Source organism: Pristis pectinata, chromosome 31 (assembly GCF_009764475.1).
Source record: "Pristis pectinata isolate sPriPec2 chromosome 31, sPriPec2.1.pri, whole genome shotgun sequence".
Classification (NCBI taxonomy): Eukaryota; Metazoa; Chordata; class Chondrichthyes; order Rhinopristiformes; family Pristidae; genus Pristis; species Pristis pectinata.
Genome location: NC_067435.1, coordinates 14,398,496 through 14,418,307, shown reverse-complemented (window position 1 = coordinate 14,418,307; position 19,812 = coordinate 14,398,496). Strand labels below are relative to the sequence as shown.

The 19,812-nt window shown below is 41.4% G+C and overlaps 1 protein-coding gene across 1 annotated transcript in view; it reads right to left on the bottom strand.

Moving 5' to 3' along the window:
- LOC127584878 (tumor necrosis factor ligand superfamily member 14-like) overlaps positions 1–19,003 on the bottom strand; it is a 29,832-nt gene extending 10,829 nt beyond the window's left edge. Inside the window, exons 1-2 of the mRNA XM_052041848.1 lie at positions 18,834–19,003; positions 14,718–14,952 (exon numbers count right to left, since the gene is read on the bottom strand). Coding sequence (XP_051897808.1) covers positions 14,718–14,952; positions 18,834–19,003 — 405 coding nt within the window. The remainder of the gene's footprint in view (positions 1–14,717; positions 14,953–18,833) is intronic.
- Positions 19,004–19,812: the final 809 nt, after the last annotated feature.

Genomic DNA, 19,812 nt, shown 5'->3' with positions numbered 1-19,812 from the left:
TTATTGTTCCTTTATTGAAAAGATTGCTGGATCTACTGCCATTAGGCATCTAATTTCACTCAACTTTTTTCATGGTTTATTTGATTATTTAAGGAATTACCACATGGCAAAGTCTGTAGTAACTTGTTTCCAACAGATTTATATTTTCCTATAGACTTCATATTCATGTTCATATTCAGCTCAATAGCTCTGACAAAATAAATCATCTTTTCAAACATAAAGATCTAAAATGGAAGAAGGTATCAAGTCCAAATAATGTGGTATGAACCGGGACAATCAAGGAGAGAAGAGCAGAGCTCCTCAAGGTTGGCATTTCTGGAAGAGACCCTCTTTCTGGCTGGTGAATTTAACGGTAATTGAAAAGCAAAAAAAAAAGCAAATCTGGAAATTGAAATAAAAACAGAAAATCCTGGAAAAATCAGTGCCTCCAGGAAATGTGTGTTTAACTCCTTATTGACCAAAGATTGACCAAAATTCTTCCCAGCATGCTCAGAAAGCTAGGAGTGTTTATCAGGTTATGCAGTTTCTGTGGAGAAAGCAAAACAGAGTTAATATTACAGTTTGGTGACCTTACAATATACCTGGCCAGTTCTAGTGGATACTGGAATGCCTAGTTATCTGAAATTGTTGAATTCAATCTTGAGTCATGAGGACTGTAACGTGCCGAGTCAGAAGATGAGATGGTGTTCCTTAAGGTTCCATCGGGTTTTATTGGAACAGGTGTAGGAGGTCAAATACAGAGGTCAGAGTGGGAGTGAGATGGAGAATTAAAGTAACAGGCAACTGCAAGCTCAGGATCACCTTTGCAGACTGAATGGAGGTGATCTTTAAATCATCTAATCTGTGTCTTTTACTTCTCTTTTGCAGTGGAGACCATATTTTGAGCGCTGATGGTAATGTAGTACAAAGGAATCAGTGGTTCACCTGGAAGGAGTTTTTGGGCCCCTGGGTGGTAGGAAAAGAGATTAAAAGGCACGTCATTGCATCTCTTGCAAGTACATGGAAAGGCACCATGACAGAGGAAGCGGGTGTTGCTGGAAAAGGAAGAGTAAACGGAGTTCTATAGGGAATGGTGCTACTGCAAAGCTGGAAGGAGAGGAGAGACAACAATGTGTTTGACGATGGCATCATGTTGAAGGTGGCAGATATTACGGAGGATGATCTGTTGAATGTGGATACTGGCTTACAAGAGTGAGATAGATTGGCTGGTTGAGTGGTGTTACATCAACAACCTCACACTTAGTGTCAGCAAGACCATGGAATTGATTGTGAACTTCAGGAAGGGGAAGTTGGGAGAACACACACGAGTCCTTTTTGAGGGGTCAGTGGTGGAAAGGGTGAGCAGCTTCAAGTTTCTGGACGTCACTCTCGGAGGAGCTATCCTGGGCCCAACACATTGATACAATCACGAAGAAGGCATGCTAACGGCTCTACTTCGTTAGGAGTTTGAGAAGATTGGGTATGTCACCAAAGACTCTTGCAAATTTCTATAGATGTACGGTGGAGCATCACAGCCTGGTATGGAGGCTCCAATGCGCAGGATTGCAAGAGGCTGCAGAGGGTTGAAGACTCAGCCAGCTCCATCACGGGCACAACCCTCTCCGCCATCAAGGACATCTTCAAGAAGTGGTGTCTCAGGAAGGTGGCATCCACCACTAAGGACGCTCACCATCCAGGACATGCCCTCTTCTCATTACTACCATGACGGAGGAGGTACAGGAGCCTGAAGACCCACACTCAATGTTTCAGGAACAGCTTCTTCTCCTCCACCATCAGATTTCTGAACGGTCCATGAACTCTACCTCGTTATTTCATCTTTTTGCACTATTTATTTATTTTGTAATTCATAGTAATTTTATGTCTTTGCACTGTACTGCTGCCACAAAACAACAAATTTCATGACATATAAGTTAGTGATAATAAATCTAATTCTGTTTCTGATTCTGGTGGGTTGAAGTTAAGGATAAGGGGAATTCTGTCCCTTCTCTGGGTGGAAAGACAGATGTGAAAACAGAAGTATGGTCAATGGAACAGAGAAGATTGAGAATCCTGTTCATGTGGTGAAGGGAAAACATGGTTGAGGATAAAGACAGATATCTTGGAAGCAATGATGTGGAAAGTGGCATTATCAGAGCAGGCGTTACTGATCTGGAGAAACTGGAAGAATTAAGTTGAGTATTTATAGGAAACAGGGTAGGAGAAGGTGCAGTCAAGATATGGGAGTCTGTTTTCTTGTAATGGACATTGGTCACTAACCTATCCCATGAGTTTGAGATATGCAAGTTGAGACAGGAAGGAGAAGATTCGGAGATGAGTGCAAGTGAGAGAAGGATGCAAATCAGCAGCAGAGATGTTTAAAATATTCCAGTTCTATACAAAAGCAGGAAACAGCACCATTACAGTTATCAATGTTTTGGAAAAAAGCTGTGAGGGAGGGTGCCACAGTAGGACTAATGCAAAGACACTGGTCCACACTATTTAAACGGCAAGTTTACCCAGCTGAAGAGGTGGACTGGTTGGGCCTCTGTTCAAGAAAGAAGCAAAACTTCTCCAGAGCACTCTGGTGTCAGTTTTAAGTGCAAAGGGATTGTATGCCCATATGAAAATTCTCCTTCCCACTCTGAGCTCTTTCTCTTTTGCTTCCTACATGGTTTAAATGAAGCCCAACATTATTTCAAAGAACAGCATCCCATCTTTGCATTGGGAATATTACAGCCTCGGGACTCAACAATGAATTTATCAATTTCAGATAACCACGCATTCCATTGTGTATCAGAACTGGTCAGATAATGTTAATTCCATTTTTCTCTCTTCACAGGTGCTGCCTGACTTGATGAGTATTTCTAGCATTTTTTCCAGGTTTGTAGCATCTGCAGTGTTTTGTACTTCACAGTTCCAGCACTACTTCTTCCCCTCACTCCTCAGTTCTCATTCATCTTCTATTTCTAGCTCCTCCCTACAGATCAGCAGCAATTAACAAGCCTTCACCATCCTCTCAGCCTGCACCCACCACCACTTATGTCATTCAGTCTTTCTTGGTCTTTAACCTATCACTGACATTCCCAATCCTTCCTCTTTCTCTGCAACTTAAAACATATTTTGTTCCTAACTTTTTTCCTCATTATGATGAAAGGGCATTGACTTGAAATGTTAACTCGGTTTCTATCTGCACAAATGCTGCCTGATCTTCGGCATGTTGCGGGTAGTTCCCCCGATAAGTAGTCAGTCCCAAACCTGTCTGGGTAGAGTAAACTAGCCCAGACTCATAGGACTGCAGAGCTCAGAATTCTTTTTAAAAGTTTATTGAAACTAAGTAAAACTATTACTAATCTAAACCACTGCAAATAATATAACAAAAGAAATTACATGAAACTGCACAAAAATTATATGATATACAATTATATGTTAAGAAGTGCCACAAAGTGTACAATAAACGATCATGTACTGCTACGTAATGTCATGATCCCTTATGCTGTAATGATCTTGCACAGCTTTTAATTCTTAACTAATTTTATCATCAATTTTCTTGTACATCTAAATCTGGATATAATTCACCCGTGTTGACTCTGAATGTATACATTAATCTGACATTGCTGTTTTCCTTGCAATTTGCCCATGTTTGCCCCCAACCCTCTTACCATACTACAAAAGGATCACACCTGACACCATTGATGCAAATCACGCCCTTTATGATTATTCCGCCCTCAGTTTATTCTTTATAAGGTCATGTATCCCAACCCAAATAGTCCTGTGTCATCAATTTTCACAGAAAGGTTGTTTTGATGGGGAAGGTCACCAAGCTCTTGAACACATTGGAAAGTTCCAACTCTACTGCAGTTCTACAGGTGCTCAGCTGGTGGAAAAAACAGGCGATAAATCTTGTTTATGAAAAGATAGAACTTTTCCTCACAGCTTCTTCAACTTTTAGACTATTTTCTAAAGTTGTTTTAAGCAAAGATCCTACGGTTTCTTAAGAGAATGCTAGGTGGATTTTTGGTAAATTTTTAATCAGTCGGGAGATAAATGCATGTTTCCCAGAAGCACTGTCTACACGATTTACAGCATTTTTTGTTTTTATTTCTGATTTATAGTATTTACATTTTTTTTGCTTTAACAATTAATGTTTAATTCATGGTGACTTCTCTTCCAGGAACACCAAACTTGAAGAGCTCTGCTCCTCTCTCCTAGATTCTCCTGTTCATACCACATGATTTGGGCTTGATACTTTAATATCTCACAGTTTGACCATTGTCTCCCTCTGCAGCCCCTCACCTCTCCAATTCTCTGTCTCATTTATCACATTCTATTTCCATCTCCTCCAGACAGATAATCTGCAATTAACAAGCTTCACAACTCCTTCTCAGTTGACTCCACCACCAGTTGTACCATCCTGTCCCTCTTGGTTTCAACCTTTCACGGACATTCCCTTTGTTCTCTCCACTCTTCCACTTTCTCTGAAACTATAAGCATGTTTGATTTCTTACTTTTCTAGTTCCGATGAACGATCTTTAACCTGAAACATTAACTCTGTTTCTCTTTTCACAAATGTTGCCTAACCTGCTGAGTATTTCCAGAATTTTCTCTGTTTGTTTATAGAATGAACAGAAAAAAATGTCTGAAGTCTTGTCATCCTATCTGTGATCCTCCTAAAGTTAAGCTGGCAAAAACTTACATCATAATGCCCTATTTTGTATCAAATGTTAGGACAGAACTATAGACATTTACAGTCCAGATTGACACCAACCAATGCCATATCACATTCTGTTTTATTTATTTTTCTTTTAAAATATGCAACAATGTCAACCAATGGAACAGCATTCTGCACTCCACCAACTTCCAGTGTAAAAGGCATTTTGAGAACTTATCTGCCCACAGTGTCCTCATTTGTAGCAGGGAATCCCCATGGACAACCCTGTGGGAGTATTTTCTCCCCAGTTAACATCCCACTCAGCTGTGGCTGCTTCTCTTGGCAGAGCATTTTCTTTACAATCTAGTCATCCACCTCATCACTAGCCATATAATCAACAAACATAAGCTTCCCTATTCAAACTTTTCATAGTACCAGCAATATCTCAGTGGTATCGCATTCGTTCAGATCAGAAGATTGTGATTCAAGTTGCACTCTAAAGGCCCAAGCATACAATCCAAGCTGGCGCTGTACAAAGGGAATGCTACACCGTTGGAAATGCTGCTTTTCAAATGAGACATTAAGCTGTTTGTTTTCTACAAGGGTGTAAAAGATTCCAAGGCACTATTTGCAGAATAAAGATATTCTCTTGACGTCTTGACGGCTGAAGGTTTGAGTTCAGTTGACTCCACTAACAACAGATAGACTTATAGAATCATTTAGCATGGAAACAGGCCATTTGGTTCAACCCCACGCCGACTAGTGGGTGCCCTTCCATATTAATCCCATCTCCCAGCACATGGTCCATAACCCTCTATGACTAAGCTATTGAAGTGCTCATCTACACACTTAAATGCAGTCAGCGACCCAGTCTCAACCCCACTCTTTCAGATGTGCATCCTAGGTACTTAGTACTGTCTGGGTGAAGAAGTTCCCCTCCATATCCCCTCTTAATCTCTTCCCCCTTCCCTAAATCCATACCCTCTAGTTTTACCTACCTCTGATGCGGGGAAAGGTTTCCTGCAGTCGACCCTATCTATACCCTTTTACATACCTCAATCAATTCCCCTTTTAACATCCTCCACTCCAGGGAGAACAGACCTAGCTTCTCCAGTCTCTCCTCATAACTGAATTGCTCCATCCCAAACAACATCCTGGTGAATCTCCTCTGTATCCCTCCAGCACTACCACATGCTTCCTATAGCATGGTGACTAGAACTGCTTGCGGTATTCCAGCTGTGGTTTGACCAAGGTTTTATAAGATTAGAGCATAACATCCCTACTTCTGTATTCGATGCCCCGACTAGAAGGCCAGAATCCCGTGCCTTCCTAACCACATTATCTACATGTGTTGCCATCTTCAAGGATCTATGGACTTGTATTCCAAGGTCCCTGCATTCTTCAATATTCACTGACACCCTATTATTCACGGTGTTATGTCCATGCCTCATTAGTATTCCCAAAATGCGTCACTGTACGTTTGTCTGGATTAAACTCCATCTGCTGTTTTTCAGCCCATTTCACCAACACATTGATATCTCTCTGCAGTCTAAGACTACATTCCACTCAGTCAATGCCACCAATCTTTGTGTCATCCACGAACTTACTGATCATGCCTCCCACTTCCACATCCAAATCATGCAAATGGCATGTTATAAATGACAAGGGTCACAGCAGTGATCCTTGAGGGACACCAGTAGTCACAGGCTTCAATCACAAAAACAACCTTCTAACATCACCCTCTGTCTCTTTTTGAATCCAGTTTCCCAACTTTCCCTGGATCCCATGGACCCTACTCCTTTGAATCAGTCTTCCATGAGGTACCTTGTCAAATGCCTTAATAAAGCCCTCATCGATACACTTTGCTATCTCTTTACAGAATTCAATCAAATTGGTCAGACAGGATCTGCCCTTGACAAAACCATGTGGTCTGACTCAGATAAGTCCCTGCCTTTCCAAATGATCATTAATCCTCTCCCTCAGAATTTGTTCCAGAATCTTCCCTGCCACTGATGTTAGGCTCATGGGTCTATAGTTACCATGCTTTTCTTTGCTGCCTTTCTTGAAAAGGAAGACCACATTTGCTGTCCTCCAGTCATCTGGTACCTCATAGCCAAAGCCCCAGCAATCTCTTCCCTTGCCTCCCTTAGCGGCCTGGGATAAACCTCATTGGGTCCTGGGATTTATCCACTTTTAAGACCAATAAGGCATCAAGTACCTCCTCTTTATTTATTGAAACCTGCACTAGGCTTTCACCTACCCCTTCAATGAATTCTCCAAGAACAATGTCTATCTTTGTGAATACTGATGAAAAGTATTCATTTAGGACCTCACCTATCCCTTCTGGCTTCACATGCAGATGGACCCTACTTGATACCTGGTTATTTATGGAAAACTCTGCTTTAAGTGTGGATGCCTTTGGATTTACCTTCATCCTGTCTGGCAGTGTCTTTTTGTTAGCCCTCTTAGCCTTTCTAATTTTCTTTCTGAGTACTTCCTGACACTATACTCTTGATGGCCCTCCCCCTTCATTAGTTCCCTATGCCTGGGATATGCTTCCTTTTTTCTCTTTATCCAACCCTCAATATCCAGGGTTCCCTATACTTGTTACTCCTAACCCTTACCCTGACAGGAACATGTTGGCCTTGAACTCTTGATATTTATTTGAATGCTTCCCACTATGCAGATGTAGATTTACTTGCAAGTATATGCTCCCAATCTACCTTTGTCAGATTCTCCCTCATGTTAATGAAATTAACCTTCCTCCAGTTTAAAACCTTTATTACTGGTCTATTCTTATGCTTTTCCATAACCGCTTTGAAATATATAAAGTTAGGGTCACTATCTCCAAAATGATTCTCTGCTGACACTTGCCTCCACTTGACCAGCTACATTTCCTCAGACGGGGTCCAGTAATGCTCCTTCCCTCATTGGTCCAGATAATCTGGTCATTTTTTCATTTGACGTTTTTAGAGTTTTTCTGTGTATAATTTCATTTTTTTAAAATACTGCAATCTAAAATATAATTTAGGGCACCTTAAGGATTTGAAAAGGCACAACACAAAGAAATCTTTCTATCTTAGTATCCATTTCAATCGTCATTTAGTTCACAAATTGAGCAAAACATTTTATTGGCTTTCCTTCCTGATTTAGAGGATTTTGAATCCCTATTCCTCAGGTTAAAAAATAGAAATCTGAGAAAATTTACAATGCAGAAGGATGCCATTCAGCTCTGTGCCTGAAACAGTGGAAAGAGAGCCGAATTCTGCCTTCCAGGCCATTGGTCTCTAGCTCTTTATGTCACATCTCTTCATGCAGACGTCCAAATAAAATCATGAGGGCCTCTGACTTTATTATCTTTGAAGTCAGTGAATTCTAGATCACTATTACACTGGGAGGTAAAATGACATTTTCCTCATCTCCCCTTTAAACATTCCAATTATTATTTAAAATCTATGCCGTGTGGTTTTTTCACTGTTTTGATAAAGAACATAGGCCCCTCTCATTTACACCATCGAGGATATTCATAATTTTTATTCACCTTAGTCAAGTATCTCTTTGGCCTTCTCTGTTCCAATCTTTCCCCACAGCTATAATTGTCCAGTTCTGGTAACATCCCCATATCCCTTCTATAGCCTCTAGAAGGAAGATGAGAATATTCTGTAATGTGGTGAACAGACGTTGCAGCACTGGGAACCAGAGTGATAGGTCAGAGGTTGGTGCATTTAGTGTACAAGTAGATGCAGAGTGCAGAAAGACTGAGGAAGGATAGGCATTTAAAAGGGCAAAACTGCAGTCAGTTGGATGGGCTGAAGTGTATCTAATGCGAGAAGTATCAGGAACAAGGGTGATGAACTTAGAGCATGGGTAAGTACATGGAACTATGACGTGGAGGCCATTACAGAGACTTGGCTGTCACAAGGGCAGAAATGGCTGCTGGATATTCCTGGGTTTGGATGTTTCAAAAGGGACAGGGACGGAGGTAAAAGAGGTGGGGGAGTGGCTTTACTGGCACCTCCTTAGTGTGAAGGGGATAGATGGGACGGAGTTTGTTCGGTGTGTACAGGAAGGATTCCTTACACAGTATGTGGACAGGCCAACTAGTGGAGAGGTACCAGACAATGAGCCTGATCAGGTTTCAGATCTCTCAGTGGGAGAGCATTTTGGGGACAGTGACCATAACTCCTTGACCTTTACCGTAGCCTTGGAGAGGGATAGGAGCAGATAATATGGGAAAGTATTTGACTGGGGGAGGGGGAATTATGATGCTATTAGGCAGGAACTTGGGAGCGTAAATTGGAACAGATGTTCTTGGGAAGTGCACAGCGGAAATGTGGAGGTTGTTTAGGGAGTACTTGCATGGGGTTCTGGATAGGTTTATCCTATTGAGGCAGGGTAAGGATGGTAGAGTGAAGGAACCGTGGTTGACATGAGATGTAGAATATCTTGTCAAGAAGAAGAAAGAAGCTTACCTGAGGTTTAGAAAGCATGGATCAGACAGGGCTCTGGAGAGTTACAAGGTACCCAGGAGGGAGCTTAAGAATGGACTTAGGAGAGCTGGAAGGGGGCATTAGAAGTCCTTGGCAAGTAGGATCAAGGAAAGCTCCAAGGCGTCCTACACGTATGTGAAGAATAGGAGGATGACTAGAGTGAGGGTAGGACCAATCGGGGATAAAAGAGGAAACATGAGGATAGCATACAACAGGCTGATACGCTAGGGCATGTCGACGTGAGGAAAGAATATGTGCTGGAACTTTTGAAAAACATTAGGATAGATAAGTCACCATGGCCAGACAGGATATATTCAAGGTTGTTACAGGAAGCTAGGGAAGAGATTGCTGCGCCTTTGGCAATGATCTTTGCATCCTCACTGGCCACAGATTTTTGCCAGATGATTGGAGGGTGGCAAAGGTTATTCCTTTGCTTAAGAAAGGGAGTAGGGATAACCCTGGGAATTACAGACCAGTGAGTCTTACTTCAGTGGTGGAAAAGTTACTGGAGAAGATTCTTAGAGACAGGATTTATAGGGATTTGGTGAAGCATAGGCTGATTAGGGACAGTCAGCATGGCTTTGTGATGGGCAGGTCGTGCCTCACGAGCCTGATTGAATTCTTTGAGGATGTGAGAAAGTACATTGATGAAGGTAGAGCAGTGGATGTGGTGTACATGGATTTTAGGAAGGCATTTGATAAGATTCCTCATGGAAGGCTCATTCAGAAAGTCAGGAGGCATGGGATCCAGGGAAACTTGGCTGTGTGGATTCAGAATTGGCTCACTCATAGAAGACAGAGGGTGGTGGTAGATTGGTGACCAGTGGTGCTCTGCAGGGATCTGTTCTGGGACCCCTGATCTTTGTGATTTTTATAAATTACTTGGATGAGCATGTGGAAGTGTGGGTTAGTAAGTTTGTTGATGATACAAAGGTTGGTGGTGTTGTGGATAGTGTAGAAGGTTGCTGTAGGTTACAACAGGACATTGATAGGATGCAGAGCTGGGCTGAGAAGTGGCAGATGGAGTTCAACCTGGTAAAGTGTGAAGTGATACACTTCGGTAGACCGAATTTGAAGGCAGAATACAAGGTTAATGGCAGGACTCTTAACAGTGTGAAGGAACAGAGGGATCTTGGGGTCCATGTCCATAGATCCCTCAAGGTTGCCGCGCAGATTGATAGGGTTGTTAAGAAGGTGTATGGTGTATTGGCCTTCATTAATCGGGGTATTGAGTTCAAGAGCCGCGAGGTAATGTTGCAACTCTACAGAACTCTGATTAGACCACATCTGGAGTATTGTGTTCAGTTCTAGTCGCCTCATTATAGGAAGGATGTGAAAGCTTTAGAGTGGGTGCAGAGGAGATTTACCAGGATGCTGCCTGGATTGGAGAGCATGTCTTATGAGGATAAGTTGAGTGAGCTGGGGCTTTTCCCTTTGGAGAGGAGGACGAGAGGTGACTTGATAGAGGTGTACAAGATGATAAGAGGCATAGATTGAGTGGAGAGTCAGAGGGCGACAATGGCTAACATGAGGGGACATCATTTTAAGGTGATTGGAGGAAGATATAAGGGGGATGTCAGGGGTAAGTTTTTCACACAGAGAGTGGTGGGTGCGTGGAACGCACTGCCAGCAGAGGTTGGGGGGTCAGATACATTAGGGACATTTAAGAGACTCTTAGATAGACACATGAATGATAGAGAAATGGAGGGCTATATGGGAGGGAAGGGTTAGATAGATCTTAGAGCAGGATAAAATGTCGGCACAACATTGTGGGCCGAAGGGCCTGTACTGTGCTGTAATGTTCTATATTCTATGTTCAAACTATGGTTTAGCATAATCTCATAAAGGACAACATCCGGTATGTCTTTCTAACCACTACTTTGACCATGTGCTGCTATCTTTAAAGATCTGTGAATGTGCATTCCAGAGTCCCTTTGTTCCTCCACACCACTCAGTAAGCTCCCACTTGTTGCATATTCCCTTGTCTTGATCCTACTATCCATATCTTGGTATTGGTATTGATTTATTATTGTCACCTGTACCGAGGTACAGTGAAAAACTTGTCTTGCAAACCGTTCATACAGATCAATTCATTACACAGTGCAGTTACATTGAATTAGTACAGAGTGCATTGAGGTAGTACAGGTAAAAACAATAACAGAATTCAGAGTAAAGTGTCACAGCTACAGGGAAGTGCATTGCAGGTAGACAATAAAGTGCAAGGTCATACAAGGTAGATTGTGAGGTCAAAAGTCCATCTCATCGTATAAGGGAACCGTTCAATAGCCTTATCACCGTAGGATAGAAACTGTCCTTGAGCCTAGTGGACTGTGCTTCTTCCTGCCATATAAAGCTTTCCTCCCTCAATGGCTTTATAGTTTTAAAAATTTCAACATTGAAACCTCTTTTCTTAAAAAATGGTTCAACTTTTTAAATCTTTCTATGGACTTAACTTATGACCCTGAGTGAAATGGAAGGGCATGTTGTGATGAGAGCATTGTGATTCCGCAAAGGCATTTGGACAGATTAGGTGACAGGGCGAAAACCTGGCAAATGGAGTTTAATATGGGAAAGTGTGAGGTAAGAGGAATCAAAAAACGGATTATTATCTAACTGGAGGGAACTGCAAATGGGTGAAGTTCAGAGGGATCTAGTTGTTCTAGTGCATGAATCACAAAAAGCTAGCAGGCAGGTCCAATAAGTAGCTAAGAAAGCAAAAGGCATGCTGTGCAGGGGTTGAAGTTTAAGAATAGGGTTTTGTGAGGCCACATCTGGAATACTATATACACTTTTGGTGAAAATTGTGTTGGAGGCAGCCCAAAAGAAATTCACAAGGGTAATTCCTGGAATGAAAGGGTTGTCCTATTAAGGGAGGTTGGACTGTTTAGGTCTGTAATCCTTGAAATGAGGGGTGATCTTATTCAAACGTATAAGATCCTGAGGGGGTTTGACAGGGTAGATGTTGAGTGGTTGAGTCATGAACAAGTGGACATAGCTGCAAAATAAGGGGCCAGTCATTTAAAACTGAAATGTACAGAAGTTTCTTCTTTCAGTGAGTAATGAATCTCTGGAATTCTCTGCCCCTGTGGCTGGTGAAGGCCAAATTATTACATATACTTAAGGTGCAGATGAATAAATACTTGAAGGATCAAGAAATTAAGGATTCTGGGGAAATGGCACAGAAGAGGAGTTGAGGCCTGCACTGATTAGCCATGATCATAGTGAATTGTACAGGGCAGGCTCCTATTTTCTTGTGTTCTTGTGTGAGTCTGTTCTAATTGGAGAGTGTGTAGTTAACACTTGGAAGAATGGCATGTTTGCTGAATGGAAGAAGTTAAATAGGCTGGGACTGTATTCTGTAGCGTTTAGAATATGAAAGATCTCAAAGGGATAGGAACAGCAAGGATATTTCCCCTAAATGACGAATCTGTAATCAGCACCAGGAGCATAGTTTAAAAATAAAGGGTAGGCGTTTGGGAAATTTCTTCAGTCATATGGTCCTATTAATTTATACAAGTATGGTTCATACTCCCTATATACAGCTGTGGAAGAGTCATTTTGGTTATTCAAAACAGATATCAATTGATTACTGGGCATTAAAGGAATCGGGGGATGTGTGGATAGTGCTTGAAAATGATGCTGAAGTGGAAGATCAGGCGTGATCTTGATGAAAGAAGGAGCAGGCTCAAAGAGCTGCAGGACTTGCTCCAGCTTCTATTTATGTTCTTACATTCTTTTATTTTAGATCCTTTCCTCTGTGGTTTCAGAGCATCAGCAGCAGCCCTGCCATTTCACTAAATTTTGGTAGTGTAATGGCAGGAAAATGAGCAGAATAACTTCTCTGAAAACGATTTATTGCTATGGGAATAACCTTGTATTTTGGGGATCTCACTCAGAGTATAAATGATAGTGCATCATTTCAGACTTAAATTACTTAAACAACCATGATGACAAAAGAAGCCAAGTTAATCAATAAAGTTATAAGCATTTATTATTTACAATGAAATGATTCCAATATATGTGAACAATAGCAAATAAAAGATCACAATCTAAAACCTAAGCTATTTTAAAATAATTTAGGCAGTATTTTCTTGTAAAACTATTGCTTCTTAAACATCACTCAATTTTTGCTACAGCTCAAACCGTCTTTGTTAACCTTAGAAGCATCCTTATGCCAATGTCTAGCTGATCCACCATGCACAATGCAATTCCCAAATTGTTTTTAGATCACACCCTGTCCCATTTAACCCACGGATCACTTGCCTGCTCACTCTGTCCCACTGAACCATTTAATACTACATCATGATCTCTAGATCCTTTTCATGGTCACATGACAGGGGTCTGACAGGGTAGATGCAGTTGATATTTTCTCTAGCTGTGATGTTTAAGAAGTCAGTACTTCAAAATGAGGGGTCAGTCATTTAGCATAGAAAAGAGAAGAAATTTCTTTACCCAGAGGGTGGTGCATCGCTGGAGAAGGCTGTGGAGGCTTAGTTGCTGAGCATATTCTAGACAGAGATTGATAGATTTGGATGTATGTAATGGGGATTAAATGATAATGGGTCAATGCAGGAAAGTGGCTTTGAGGAATGATTTTATTGAAAAGCAGAGCAGGCACAAGGTGCTGTATGGCCTACTCCTGACCCTGCTTCTACTTCTTATGTTCTCACGTAATCCTGTCCCATTGTGCTATCTCACACATGCTCCCTCTCAATCACTATTTTGTGCAATGTGATGTGTGTTAATTTAGTTTATTTACTAAAGGTGGACAATAATCAAAATTACATCTCAGAATATCCTTTCCTATCAATAGAGTTATAGCAGAGATTTGCCCTTCTCTTTCTTGATAGTCCAAGCCACTATCAGGGCAATGCAAATTTAACAGTTTAATGCTTACCACCGACATGATGTGTTAGTTCATTGTCACAGTTTGTTTCCATTCCCATATTGAATCATGCACACCAAATGAACGTTTAATGTTGACAGCCCAACTTGTACAGTGCCCCGTGATAGACCTGCTGCTCAGCTCCATAGTACAGCATACTGGGATTCCCTCACACAAACTTGGGAGAGTTATGTTGCTTATTATTACAGGATGACCCATATATATTGGCTTTAATTAATCTCTCATGCTTCAAAATCAGAGACCATTATTTTAAGCAATAAATCTTGTTAGTTCAGCCCATTTGTTTACAAATATCATCTGGAAAGTTTATAAGCGACCTTTGGTGATTAAGTAACTTAAACTTTAACATTTAGTTTTATTAGATTGATATCTGCTAACACTCTTGGTCTGTTCATCAGTCAGAACACTGTACCTCAAACATTCAGTACCCTAGTTATTTCCACCTCTCAAAGAGTCTCTACAGACCGAAAGTGTCAGGTTCAGCCACTTTGTTACAATGCTGCCACAGCCATTGGTCTGGTTGTTATTGAACACGCTTTAGCAGTGCAGGTAAGGGTTGATGTGCTCAGAAGAGTAGAATGACAAAACGGTTAGCTACATGTCGGACTTGGCTATGTGTGGATTGCAGTTTGTCTACATGTCCCATTGAAAAAGACAATTTAATATAAGAGAGGATAAGTTGTACATGGTTTACCTTAACAGTTAGAAACATGGAGTTGAATTCCTGAACATCAAAACGCAATTTCCACAGATAGAAGGCTCCAAGCCCATCTCCAACCAGAGCCAACAGCACCAGCATCCCAAGGAACTTGTGTGTTAAAGTCAGTTTTTTCCTCTTATTCGAGGTAGCAAAAGGGACAGTGTCTGACCGTCCGTCCACAACAAACACTGAAGGATAAGCAAAGCTGTCCCCCATCTCCAGGATAAAACTGGATTTAAAAGCAAACTGATGTCCAGTACATTCAGCAAGAGCACCGCTGGTGCCCAGAACACATCATTTGTCAGTACTGGCCAACCCTTGCTCTGTGCTTTATACCAACATTAAACTTCCACCCACAGGTTTTGTCAATTTGAAACCGCATCTTTAGCTTATAATAGGACCTCACCACTGGGCTTCCTGCACTTGTCAAATGACACACTGAGAGTCGATGCTTCTTCCAACACTATTCACACCTGCAGGATGTATATAAATTACTGCCTCACACAGAATTTCTCAATATTTACCGTATTTTATCAGATTTCTCAAATAGTTTTTTCTCCAGTTTATATTGCTTAAACTGGCAGGTTGCTCAGGGCAGAGATTTTATACTGTATCAATTTAAAAATGGTTATTTATCATTTGTAATCCTCTCTAATTTAAGTGTATTTAAAATAAATATTGACACGAAATGAAGTACAACAAGCAATTTAATGTCTTATTTCCTGCTCGCACATTGCTTTTTCAGTAAAAAAAAGACAACAGATTATAGATGATGAAAGTCTAAATTTAAAAACAGAAATGCTGGAAATATTCAGCAGATCGGGCAGCATCTGTGGGGAGAAGTGTTAGTGTTTCAGGCTGATAACCTTTTAAGTATTTCCAGAATTTACTATTTTTATTTCAGCTTTTCAACAGAATATTGGCCTTCATTATTTTCATGTGCACTTTCAGTGTTTATGACTCTCAATTATTCAAATCTGATATTTCTTGAGAATTTAATAAAAATGTGTTCAAGTACAACCTTCTATTTTGAAATTAATAGTAAAAATAAAATGCAGTCTATCTCTAGATAGCAATCAACTATTTAAATAGTTTTCTAGCGCCTATGTTAAACCAGCTGACCCACACCCATTCTGTATCCCTTTATAAATACAAGTTTATATCCGTTTCCTGCCAATGCACTGATGGTATTTCCTTATCGCTTCTGCCGATGCTCTTCACATACAGAATAAGCACAATTGTACATTTAGGAACTGTAAGGAATTTGGCAATCCTGCCTGAAATTGGAGGAAGTATAAGTCTCCCTTTTCTTCCTCAATCTCTTCACCAACTGACCCTCCATCTTTGGCAACTCTAACCTAACCTTCATCTTGGCTTCATTAGCACTTTCTCGTCTGAATCCATTCCCTTCATTTTCCTTAAGCCCCTTTCTCCTCAGAAAATTTCTTTTCCACAGTCGTGCTACCTCATCAATTGTACAGTTGCCTTTGGCCTTTATTCCTATAGTGCCAATCACAACCTTCTAACCAACAGACCGCAATCAGTGAGGATAGGCAGCAATACCTCTGGCACAATTATTCTCAACACTGGTGCCCCACAAGGCTGCATCCTCAGCCCTCTACTCCTCTCCCTATACACTCATGACTGTGTGGCCAGATTCTACTCTATCTCCATCTACAAGTTTGCAGATGATACCACCGTTGTAGGCCGTATCTCAAACAGCGATGAGTCGGAGTACAGGAAGGAGACAGAGAGCTTAGTGGAATGGTGTCATAACAACAACCTTTCCCTCAATGTCAACAAATCAAAAGAGCTGGTCATTGACTTCAGGAAAAGGGGCAGTGTACATGCACCTGTCTACATCAATGGTGCTGAAGTCAAGAGGGTTGAGAGCTTCAAGTTCCTGGGAGTGAACATCACCAACAGCCTGTCCTGGTCAAATCACGTAGATGCCATGGCCAAGAAAGCTCACCAGTGCCTTTACTTCCCCAGGAGACTAAAGAAATTTGGTTCGTCCCCTTTGACTCTCACCAATTTTTACCGATGCTCCATAGAAAGCATCCTATCTGGATGTATCACAGTTTGGTATGGCAACTGCTCTGCGCAGGACCACAAGAAACTGCAGAGTGTTGTGGACACAGCCCAGAGCATCGCGGACACCAGCCTCCCCTCCTTGGACTCTGTCTTTACCTCTTGTTGTCTTGGTGAAGCAGCCAGCATAATCAAAGACCCCACTCACCCGGGACATCCTCTCTTCTCTCCTCTTCCATCGGGTAGAAGATACAGGTGCCTGAGGGCACGTACCACCAGACTTAAGGACAGCTTCTACCCCACTGTGATAAGACTACAATGAGATGGACTCTGACCTCACGATCTACCTTGTTGTGACCTTGCATATTATTGCACTGCACTTTCTCTGTAGCTGTGACACTTCACTCTGCACTGTTATTGTTTTTACCTGTACTACATAAATGCACTTTGTACTAACTCAATGTAACTGCACCGTGTAATGAATTGACCTGTACGATCAGTTTGTAAGACAAGCTTTTCACTGTACCTCGGTACAAGTTACAATAATAAACCAATACCAATACAAAATGATTATCTCTAATCATTTTCTCCAACCCAGCATCGCCGACATCCTGCTGTACTCTGCCAACTCCATTATCTCCCATATCAATCACTAAAAGAAAAACCTTTCCCATGCCAACTGTTCAATCCTTTCATCCATGCTGTAATATTTTCACAGTTTAGCTATTCTTTTATCTACCTTGCCTATCCTGTCCCTAAGGAAACTTTCGCTCTCGTTTCAGGTCAGGCCTCATTGTAGGACCTCATCATATACTTAATTGGTGTACAGTTATTGCCAGGTCTGGCCAATGAAGTCAAGTTCTCTCGGACTATGCTCATTTCTTTCAAAACCACCCACTGCACCAAGGTTAACCTGGGGACCAAGAACCTGGAAACTATAACTTCATTTATCTACTATCAATTACCTCAAGCTCTCCCAACCTCCTGCTCCTTCCACCCTCACTTCTAACAATATACAGGTTCTCTCTCTAACAACATCCATTCAGCTGTCTTTGCCAAGTTAAATCTTCCCTCATTTTTCTCTCTGGCCAAGCCCTGACTGTGCATCTTTTTCCATCCTTGATTATCTCTCCACATCCTCTTGTCACAAGATCCATCTCCTTCCTTGATCCTATTCCTTCCAAACTGCTTATCATCCGGTTCACTTCCTGGCCCTTATCTTACATAGCATTGCAAACAGCGCTTTCCCTAGTTTACAAATCGATTACTATCAAAGCTGCAATTGTCATTTCCTTTCTTAAAATATTTATTCTCAAACCCTCTGTTCTTGCAAGTTATCACCTCATCTACAGCCTCTTCTCAAATGCATTGTCACCTCCAAAACTTGCAACATTCTTTCCTGCAACTCCATGTTTAACTCTCTCCAATCTGATTTCTCTCTTTGTCATTGGATTGAAAAGCATTGCTTGTAGAAGTCACAACTGGGATCCTCTGTGACCATGGTGTACTTTCCCTCATCACCCATCAACCCATCTTCAGCATTACCATTCTTTTACAGTGAATTTCCTCAGTTGGATTTCCCCGGTTGCTTCCTCACATGTATTTCCGCTCATAACTATAGAGCAACTTCAATTTTTTTTTGCTCAAGCCGCAGCACTACCTTGAGAGTTTCTCATGGATCTATCCTTCATTTCTTCTCATCTATAATCTGTGCCTTTGACAACATTGGCACCAGACTTGAAATGAGTTTGCACATGTTTGAAGACATCCAGTTTTACCTTTCCAGCAATCTGACATGAATCCTGAATAACCATTGGAAATTAAAAAAATAGCGCATGCTGGAAAATATGAAACAAAATCAGAAAATGTCGGAAATGTTCAGCAGTCAAGCAGTATCTGTGGAAAGAGTTTCTTTGACCCGAAATATTAACTCTGCTTTGCTGTTTCCAGCATTTTCTGTTTTTGTTTTAAGAGTCTTGAATAAGTCTTATTTGGAAATCTGAAGCCATTATCTTAACGATAAACTCCCCTGCCCTTTCCATTCCTTTCCATTATCTCAGGCTAAACCAACCCACTTACAATCTTGACATCCTTTTCAACAAGCTGAGCATCCAACCCAGCACTGCTTCCATCACAAAGGTCATCACCAGCACTTCACTCAACTCCGTTCCTGCCCCTCCTTCGGTGATGCTCTCTTCCATGGCTTTGCTGCTCTTGTGCTGCTTTGGCTGTTCTCTGTTCTCTGCCATCTGAAAATTCGAGCTCACACAAAACTCTGCTGCCAACCTTCTCTCCAGCACGATGCCAATCAGTCAGCGCTACGTGCTCATTGGATCCTTTCCTCGCCCTGCTCTGTAACTTGCTCTAAAATTACAACCTTGCCCAAACTCCTCATTCTTCTGACTAATATTATGTGCATCCTCCCCTTACTATGCTTTCAGCTGCTGAGACTCCAAGATCTGTAATTCCCTCCCTAAGTTCCCACCAATTCCCTGCACTGGCCCATCCAACACCTTTTGCTCTCAGCTTCTGTTTAATGTTTGTCTGTGTGACAAAGCCTTTGTTCACCCTTTTTTTGTCATGGTGTCTATTTCTGATTGTAACTTGAAACATTTCTTCTGTTAAATCTACATGAATAAATACAACTGTTGATGTTAATGTAAATAGGAAGCACTTGGGATCCCACCACTAATCCCTGGGCACCTTGTACCCCTCTACTCAATGTAACTTCAACAAATCCCCATTATTTTCTGCACTTCAGAAATTTCTGAAATTTGTTCTGAATGTCCATGTCTTTGATTTCACCAGATATGGTCTTGTGGGACAGTATCCTTCATGTGGTCCAGGGGATTAAGCCACAGCTGGAAAATTGTGTGCAGTTCTGGTCGCCACACTATAGGAAGGGCGTGATTACACTGGAGAGGGTGCAGAGGAGATTCACATGGAACATTTGCCTGGGATGGAACATTTCGGTTATGAGGACAGACTGGAAAGGCTGGATTTGTTTTCCTTGGAGCAAAGGAGGCTGAGGGGGGATAGAAGTATACAAAATTGTGAA